The sequence below is a fragment of the Cebus imitator genome, unplaced genomic scaffold (genome assembly GCF_001604975.1).
Source record: "Cebus imitator isolate Cc_AM_T3 unplaced genomic scaffold, Cebus_imitator-1.0 Scaffold1, whole genome shotgun sequence".
In the NCBI taxonomy this organism is placed as follows: Eukaryota; Metazoa; Chordata; class Mammalia; order Primates; family Cebidae; genus Cebus; species Cebus imitator.
This window is the reverse complement of record NW_016107316.1, coordinates 1,441,806-1,451,575: the sequence shown is the minus strand read 5'-3', so window position 1 is coordinate 1,451,575 and position 9,770 is coordinate 1,441,806. Positions and strand designations below refer to the sequence as shown.

At 46.0% G+C, this 9,770-nt stretch overlaps 1 protein-coding gene across 1 annotated transcript in view; it reads left to right on the top strand.

The window, feature by feature from the left end:
• Window positions 1-3,977: 3,977 nt before the first annotated feature.
• Window positions 3,978-9,770, top strand: part of YWHAQ (tyrosine 3-monooxygenase/tryptophan 5-monooxygenase activation protein theta) — a 49,610-nt gene continuing 43,817 nt past the window's right edge. Inside the window, exons 1-2 of the mRNA XM_017525324.2 lie at window positions 3,978-4,079; window positions 4,487-4,862. Coding sequence (XP_017380813.1) covers window positions 4,569-4,862 — 294 coding nt within the window. The 5' untranslated portion in view covers window positions 3,978-4,079; window positions 4,487-4,568. The remainder of the gene's footprint in view (window positions 4,080-4,486; window positions 4,863-9,770) is intronic.

Genomic DNA, 9,770 nt, shown 5'->3' with positions numbered 1-9,770 from the left:
ACTAAAAATACAAAAGTTAGCCAGGGTGGTGGCGCATGCCTGTAATCCCAGCCAGTTGTAAGGCTGGGGCAGGAGAATCGCTTGAACCAGGGAGGTGGAGGCTGCAGTAAGCTGAGGTCGCACCACTGCACTCCAGCCTGGGTGACAGAGTAAGACTCTGTCTCAAAAAAAAAACTCCAAAACCCACCACCAACAAAGTCCACCGATTTAAATGTTAATCTCATCCAAAAACACCCTCACAGAAGCACCCGGAATAGTGTTTGACTAAATATCTGGCCACCATGACCCACCAAGTTGATGCATACAGTTAACCATCACCCTGAACAAAGTGAATCAAGTTTCAAACTAAGGAGTATGTAGAAAGACTTCCCTGACCACGCTCCCTTGATTTCCCTGCCTGTCCCTGACTCTATGAAACCTCATTTAGCACCCACAGGTGGGATGGGGGCAACTCTTTAACTGCCCACTGCACAGAAGCACTGATAATAATTATATGAAGAGTTTGGGTGAAAAGTCCCACTCAGATGTTTTTGTCACTAAACTAGCTGCCATATGGCAGGAAAGAAGAAGTTTCTGGTGATCCATTGCTCTGGGCAAATAAATCACTGAAACAATTTATGAGAGGGAGTGCAACCAGAAGAACTCATTCATTCTGAAATGTACATGGAATGTAGCCATTCTGCAGACCATTAACTGAACTAATTACAACACTGATTCAAGAGATAAGCTTTCACCAAACATTTAATAAAGTTCTAAGGCTCCTTGCAGCAGGATAGCATCCCTCCAGCCCTGTACCCCATACCCAAGCAGAGGGAAAGAAGGAAAAAAAGAAAACGCTACTTACTGAACACTTGCTACATGCTCAGCATTTTCCTATGTGACAGTTCATCTAATCTCCACAACAACTCTTTGATTTAGTGATGATGATGATGATGATGATGATGATTTTTGAGACAGGGTCTCATTCTGTTGCCTAGGCTGGAGTCCAGTGGTGCAATCATGGCTCACTCCAGCCTCGACCTTCTGGCCTCAGGTGATCTTCCCATCTCGGCCTCCCAGGTAGTTTAGACTACACGTGTGCGCCATCACACCCAGCTAATTTTTGTATTGTTTGTAGAGACAGGTTTTTGCCATGTTGCCTATGCTGTTCTGGAACTCTTGGGCTCAAGCAATCCACCCACCTCGACCTCCCAAAGTGTTTGGATTACAGACATGAGCCACTGTGCCCAGCCGGGATTATTTTTATAGGTTATAGGTAGGGGGAACTGAGGCTCTGAGGAGAACAAGTTATCCAAGGTCAAACAACATATAAATAGCAGGGCTGGAATGTAGGGTCTTCTGGCTCCAAGTTCAATGTGCTCCTTTTGTTCCGGCAGCTTCTTCATACCAGGTAACTTAGAATAATAAGAACTTCACAAATAAGGTAATAACTTATCTGTACTCCCTTTGTTAGCTGTCTGTTCCCTGGACTTCTTCCCAGTATGTTGGATGTGATGCTTAACAGGTTTCATATTTACTAGGATGCAACTCCTAGAAGACAGAGACTGGTCTGATCCGTCCTAGAATCTCTATAGCATCTAGCAGTGATCTGGGGGAGACTTGGTGAGGCAGCCTCAGCAGTGGTTAAAAAGAAGGGCTTCGGCACCAGTTGAACTGCGTGGGTCCGTATCCAAGTTCTGCTGCTCTCTAAGCTGTGTGACCCTGTACATCATGCTTGACCACCCTGTGCCTAAATTTCCCTGTCTGTGAAATAGAGATGGTGAGCATAGTAACACCTAATTTGTAGTGGCATTAAGCAGACTGAAAAAGTTAATTCTTGCAAAAGACTTAAAATAGTGCTAGACACATGCAATCACTCAACACAGGTTAGCTCTTTCTGTGTCCAGGGACTTCAAGTTCCCAGAGACTTATTTTTCTCCAGCCTGAGTTCTTTCAGGCATAGAAGCCTTTAGCTATGCAGGGGGTCCTCTGAATCTTCCTAAAATGCAATTTTATACTGCATCATTGGTGGGAGGCAGTTTTTACCCATGATTCCAGATGACTGCAAATAGATGAGTTGGTGTTCAATAAATATTTGATTGAATGAAAGCAGAAATTTCGGAGACTGAGGTAAGAAAAGCAGCAAAAGCTTGTCCAAGGTCACTGGGGGAGACAGCAGCACAGTCGACACTTTCTGACAAAGAATTTAGTATTTAGTGTGCTTGCTCCTTCTGGCAGCCCTTCTCCCTATCACAGAGGCCCCATCCCCTGACAATTTCCTCTCAAGGGTCTCTATCCCCAGTCTACCTCCACTGGCTCCTCCCCTTGCCTGAGCTGCCTCTAATTTCGGTGAGCTTGAAATTCACTGGTCATACAGAAGGCATTTTATCTGACCTTCCACATACAAATTCTTTCCATTGGGATTTCTCGGTGTCCGGCTCCACCCCAGCCCACAGGGCCATAAACACTCATGTGTCTGCAGCGGGGCCCCAGGGATTCCAGAAATAACAGCAGGGCCCTCCATTAGAAGGCTGGAACATAGTAAGGCATTTCTGCATTAAGACACAGGCCCGTTCCAGTCCAGGCCTCTCCTGTCTGTCAAAGCACAAAGCAACCTTTAAAAGTCAGGACAGGGAGGGGCAGCCACGAGGGAGTCTGAATTTCTGGAAAGTCGGCACCTTCTCCTCCCATCTGTCTGCACTCTCAGATCTTCCATACTAGAGATTCTCCAGATTCGCTCCAGTCTCCACTGAGAATGGGAAATTCTTTCTTGCCTATGGCATTCTTGGCCCTTCAATGATCCATTCTCCCTAGACCTGCTGGAATCGGGATCATAGCAGTGTGAACTCAGATGGCAATTCTCATCCTAAGATAGCACAAACGCCACTCACCAGAAGGGCAGGACAGTCACCCCACCTGGATGGAGTGAGGGCACTGGGGAAGTGCCAGGAGAGACAGGAGTGGTTTAAAAGGAAAGCGAGATGCCAGGGATGACCCTGAATGGGAGGGGCCTGGGGAAATCTTCCCCACTTCAGCAGGGTGTTCCCCAGGAGAAGAAAATCAGAAATCAACACCCAGGGAGAAGATTTCAGATTTTCAAGTGTCCTCTCAGAAATAATACCAGAAATGAAAAGCGTGTGGACAGGCGACAATGATGTGAAAAATTATGTATTTAGATGCATAACCTGGAAACCCTGAAAGAAACATAAAAATTGCTTTTTGGGGAGGGAGATGTTATGGGCAGGCTTTTTTTGCGGGGGAGGGGTAGTTATAGGTGTTTTCCTGCAAATTGTACTTAATGACATTCCCCATTTTGAAGAAAACCACTGACACTCGCCTGGATCTTTTGGGACATACCTTTTCATAAGGGAATTTTTTTATGTGCCCGTCTGAAAACTTGAATTTATCATGTAAATGCCATACTGAAGCCAGTGTCTCCATCAATCAATTCTTCTTTAACGGGGATGTGGTTTGCTGAATTCGGAACCCTAGTGGCAACGTCATTAACGTCCGGGTTTAGTGTCTTGGGATCCAAACCTTTGTCACGAATGGAAAGGTGGAGGAAAGAAAGGCCCCTGTGCTCCAAACAGCCGATTATGTCACCCTCCGAAGTCCAGCCTCGGCCGGAGCCCGCGAGATGCAACGCACCATCCGCAGCGGGAGACGGGGCCGCCGCCTCGGAGGTCGTGCGCGCCTCTGGGTCTCGTGCCGCACCCAGAAGTGCCGGGGTGGCGGGGAGGCTGAGGGGAGTTGGTAACGGCATCACCATGGCAACAGTGACGTCCTTTTACCCTGGATCTAATTGGAGGAAACCCCGTGGCCGAAGCCGCAGCCTGCCGGCCAACCGAACTTCTCCGCGCCGACCCACCCTCCTAGCCTCCGCGTTCTCTCCCTCCCCGCCCCCTCGCCCCCTTCCGCGCGCTCGGTCCTCACTGGCCAGTGGCGCGTCAGGGGGCGGGACTCTCGGGGCAAGCTCGGCGCGTAATTGGGTGGCGGACCGCCCCTCGGCTCCGGGGTAGGCTGAGACGGGAGGGTCCTCGGCTAAAGCCAAAAGCAGATCAAAGTGGTGGGACTCGCGTCGCGGCCGCGGAGACGTGAAGGTGAGCGCCTGGGTTGGCCGCGGGCCTCCTCCGGCCGCGCTGGGCTTGAGGGCCGGGCTGAGGCGCCGCCCTCGGGAGCGGCCAGCTGTCGACGCCGCTCCCCTCAGGGACAGCTCTGGGCGGGAAGGTGCGGGGCCAACGGTCGCTTCCATCTTGGGCTGGCCGGGCGGGGGTGGCGGGAGCGGCCGCGGCTCGGGCTTCCCGCGCGCGGGGCCTCCGTGCCGCCCCCGCCTCCTGCCGCGGGCCGCGGCCTCTCCGGGCGCCTGACGGGGCGGGGGCTGGGACTGGGGAGAGGGAAATTCAAGCGGCCGCGTGTGCGGGAGACAAAAGCGGGCGGCGGGTCGCATTGTCTGACGGCGCTCCCTCCCTGCTTTTTGTTCTCGCCTCGCCGCCCCGCCCCTCCGCAGCTCTTGAGTCTCCTCCCGCTCCGGGTCGGCGCTCGCCCTAGCTCTCCTCGCCCTTCGCCCCGGCCCCGGCCCCGCGCCCGCTATGGAGAAGACGGAGCTGATCCAGAAGGCCAAGCTGGCCGAGCAGGCCGAGCGCTACGACGACATGGCCACCTGCATGAAGGCAGTGACCGAGCAGGGCGCCGAGCTGTCCAACGAGGAGCGCAACCTGCTCTCCGTGGCCTACAAGAACGTGGTCGGGGGCCGCAGGTCCGCCTGGAGGGTCATCTCGAGCATCGAGCAGAAGACCGACACCTCCGACAAGAAGTTGCAGCTGATTAAGGACTATCGGGAGAAAGTGGAGTCGGAGCTGAGATCCATCTGCACCACGGTGCTGGTGAGTCCTCGGCGCGGGGAGCAGGGGAGGCCTTTTGTGGGGTGCTTTTCATTGAGAGTTTCGCGGGCAAGCAAAGAAACGTGAGCCGGAACTTGCCGGACTGTCTGCCGAGGTGGAGGGTTTCAGGTGAGCCCTGGCTTCCCTGGTTCTTGAGACTCCAGAAACCGCTTTTCCAAGGATCAGTCCATCTTTTTTCCCAGATGCTGGGTAGCTACCAAACGATGGAATTTGGAAACAGCCACGTAGGTCTCTGCGAGACTGAAAGGCGTTTTAAGTTTCTTGTGCCGGGAGACTGTGTCCTGAGGTCTGTGAGCCCTTTAAATGTATTGAGTCGGTTCACCGGCTTCAGGCAGTTGAAAGAAGGCGCAGGCACCTTTTTGTTAGATAGTGTAGTAGGGATTTTCCCCAAACCCGGTAATTGAAATTTACTTCGAAAATCTGAGCAGACACTTCATTTTTCAAGTAAGAATATCTGTTGCGCCCCCCACCCCTTATAAACAGGAGAGATGGGGGAGTTCGGTAAATGTTAAAAGGGCACAGCTCTGTCTGAACACAATGTCCTGGTAAATTTCAGCATTTAGGAACGTTTCTTTGCTGTCGCATAGCTGTGCTTAAACCTAGTGTTGAAGCGAATTCGTTTCTGGTTTGGAGCAAGCTTTCCAGGTTTTGAACTGTCCAGCCTTAGCAAGGGCGATTGTTGGGTGGAGTAGGTGGCTGGTGTGATTCACCCTTATTAGTGAGAGAGAACATTTTTAGCTTTGTCATTGCACGAATCTTTTGAGCAGTTAGATAAGTTTTTAAAATTGAAATACCAGCATTATATGCAGGAGTGTTTTTTAAATGTTTCAGTGCTGCAGAGTCATTTCTTTGAATAAAATATGAAATAATCTGATATGATTTGCCTTTAAGTGCCACTTTTACAAGAGGCCTACTGATTTTTATGTGTTTGTGCACATCATATTTTAGGTGGGCTTTGGCATGCTAGACTGGTGATTTTTTTTCAAAAGGGAGCGGAAAAAATAATTTCGCCCTGGCTCCCTCCCCCACCCCTTGTTTAAAAAAAAAATCCACAAAACTATTTTAACGTGTCTATTTTTCTAATACGACAACAGGCGCTCGGAGCAAAACCCTGGCTGATGGAAATAGCTGGTAAACGGGCAAAGAAAGTAATGCAGACAAAGTGGAGAAAGCTTGAGGTTATTTACTTTAGGAAGTCAAAACTTTGTTGTATTCCTCATGTGTTCTTAGCTTCCAGTCCCTTCTTGGCGTTGAAGAAGCCCTTGTAAAAGCTTTTCGGACTGAATTGCTTGTATTAAAAAAAATCTGCCCACTTGAAATTAATGGTAGACTTCACCTTCAATAACGTATGGTAATGGCTATTAACAGCATTATCTGTTACCAAGGAAAGACTCAAGAATTCCATGTTACCAAGGTTTTCTGTATATGTATTTTGGGTGCTCTCACAGCATATATTTCAGTCTCTTTCTGTTCAGTTATTACTTTGCAGTTAGCTACCTTGAGGCAATTCAGAATCACCACATAATTTTTCTTGTTCTTGACCAAGGTGACTCTGAGTCAAAGGAATATTTGTTTTATTTTGTGGCTCTACAAATTTTGCTTTTTATGATGGCATAAGTTGGGGAAGAGTTTTGCTTAGTTGATATGTAGCTTGAGAGAGAGACCAGGTGTTACTAGAACTCTCATACGGATCATTTCAATAGGAGAGAACCCCTGAATTTAGGACCGTCTCTTTTATATACTAGGAAGAAATAGAATACTTCAGCTTGATGAGTCTGAGACACCAAGGCATAAATGAAATATTCATAAAATGGCGTAAGAGGCTAATTGTGGCTTGGTGGCCAGCCTATCTTGGTAAAGCACTTCTTCAAGTTGGCAGCTGTATTGACAGCTTTCTGTGTGCCAGGCACTGTGCTCTAAGCAATATGGGGCAGAACAAAACAGAACTGTGGATTATGCCCTCTGATGATTTATAGTTTAGAGTGCATGTGAGACATACACAAACGTAAATAACACAAGAATATTCCCATCAGATAGTTAATGAACACAATGCTATCTAGTCTGAAGGAAATAGAAACCTCAGAAAAGGGTTCACAGAAAGATACCTTTTTGTGGGATGAACATTGAAGGAAGAGGCTGGGGGAGGTGTCAGTAAAGGCTGAAGGAATATCTGGGATAAGTCTTGTTCAGGGAAGAATGTGTTGGTGTGGCTGGAGCAGAGCATGTGTAGAGTTGTTGCAGGAGACAAGCCTGGAAAGAAAGGTAGGGATCATTATTTATAGGAGAAGGTTAGAGTAAGGGGTTTTTGCCCCTCATTTGATTGATGGGAAACAGTGGAGTTTTAAAAAGGTTTTATTTGTTGTAGAGATGGGGTCTCGTTATGTTGCCCAGGCTGGTGTTGAACTTCTGGCTTCAAGCAGTCCTCATGCCTTGGCCCCCCAAAGTCTTGGGATTACAGATGTCAGCCACCATTGTATATGTAGCAGCATCTAGAATTCGTGGTTTGAGTGCTAACTAACCAGTCGGTGATCTGAACTGACAGACAAGTAAGTGATAGACAAGTGAACAAGAGTCTGATAATTGATGAGTTAGTAATTTAGTAAGGAGTCTAGGATAGTAGAGGAAAACCTAAAATTTCTGCACATGGATGCTAATACAGGGTTTTCTTTTTATCCTTTGGTGAACAGGAAGGAAAATTTGGTGTGGAGGAGGTGAGACTGACTTGGTGGTTATAGAAGACTAGTAAAAGTAACATGAAGGGTAGCCAAAATTTTGATAGAAAAGAGCAGATATTCTTAGCTTCTTCTTTCCCTTTTATAGAGTGGGTTGGGGCAGAATTACTTGAACCATGCATTCAAAATAACTGAACAACTGTCAACACTTTTGGTAATTACTGTATTAAAAGAGGTTACTGAACTGTGGAAGCAGAAAAAAAATGTTAAAATCCAGACTCAAGAGTAAATAACTGTAAGAGGTCCAAACTTTCAATATGATGAGAGGAGTTGGAGAAGATTTTACCCAGTTACAGCTGTCTCTTGGTGTCATTGTAAAACCGAAGACTTTGGGCTACACTTTCTGTCTCTTCCAGTTCTCATAGTTTGGTGCGGTAGAGTAATGTAGGTCCTAGCCTCTGCTCTGACTCCCTTCCACTTCGTATATGAGTAGTTTTTAAAGTCCAAATTGAAGAATATGTGACAGGTTGAAAACTGGTGACTTTAGTGAAATGGCTTGAGTAGGAAGTGATGCAGAAGTCATTGGTGATCTGATGCAGAAGTCATTGGTGATCTTAATGAGTGTTGGGAAGGGAAAAATTTAGACAAAAAAACTGGGTTTTGGCTGGGTGTGGTGGTGGCTCACTGCTGTAATCTCAGCACATTTGAAGGCCCAGGCAGGTGGATCACCCGGAGGGCAGGAGTTGGAGAACAGCCTGGCCAACATGGTGAAACCCCCGTCTCTACTAAAAATACAAAAAAATTAGCCAGGCGTGGTGGCACACGCCTGTAGTCTCAGCTACTCGGGAAGCTGAGGCAGGAGAATCGCTGGAACCCAGGAGGCGGAGGTTGCAGTGAGCCGAGATCGTGCCACTGCACTCCAGCCTGGGCCACAGAGCAAGATTCCAACTCAAAAAAAAAAAAAAAAAAAAAAAAAAAAAAAAAAAAAAAAAAAAAAAAAAAAAAAAAAAAAACAACTAAAAAAAAAAAAAAAAAATACAAAGACAAAAAAACCCTGGGCTTAAATATTACATATAAGATGTTTGAGAGTCATTAAGAAGAACTTGGGCCTGAGGGAAGGGCAAATAGAAAAAGACAGGGGTTCACAAAGCCCCTCTGGGACTTGGGAACAAAATCTGTCATTTACAAAGTCAGTGACCTTGGAATAAGAACCAGGTAGTTTGAGTGTATACAAGATAATTTCTGTCTTAAACCTCGTATTATCCTCTCCTGTAGATAAATTCTAGTAGAATTTCAGTAAATTGCTTTAGCGTAATGCTTAAACAATTTCAGAAACTAAAGTGCATGTTATGATTTTTAAAAATAAGAATCACTTAAAATAGTATGCAGAGAATCTCTGAAAGTTGTCTGTCATAGTATAAAAGCTTTGTAACCTTAATTGAGTAATATGCTTGAATTTAGTTGTGTTTAAATTTAATCTCTTTCAATAAAAAATGTCTTATGCTGGTCATTATTTTTGAGTAAGACTGATAACATTCTTCTTCATAGTTAATGAACCTGAATATGATTTTATTGACACAATGGAAAAAGTATAGGCTGAAAAACTGAATCAGTTTTTGAATCATTGCTCCATTATCTTTTAGTTTCTTGGACACTGGCAAATTTCTTAATCCCTCAGACTCTGTTTGTTCTGTAAATTGATGATGGTGCCTGCTTGTAGTTAAAATAATGGCACATAGTTAACATTTACCAGGCATTCACTGTACGCTAAACACTATTTTAAACATTTCATACTCACTTTGCTCCCTAAGGTAGGTTGGTAGTATTTCTGTTTTAAAGTTGAGGGAAGTGAGGCATAAAGGAGTTAGTAATGTGGCCATCAAGATTACAAAGCTAATAAATGGTAAGAGCAAGGATTTGAACCCAAGTGGTGTAACTGCTGATGAACACAGTAGGCCCTAAGTGTGAGATTGCTCACTTCAGACCACGTTGTGAATCTCTGTTTTGAGGAATTTGTGCATTTTAATAAATATAAGACATGAATGCTTGTAATGAAGGAAGGAAGATAGATCTGTGATGGGCAAAACTCCCAGTCTGTAATATTGAAGACTCTCTTATACACACAATACTATAATAAGATTTGAAAACTCATTGACTTTGAGGGTTTTGCCCTTAGACTGTAGGCTGCTTGAAGGCTTTTTTTTTTTTTTTTTTTTTT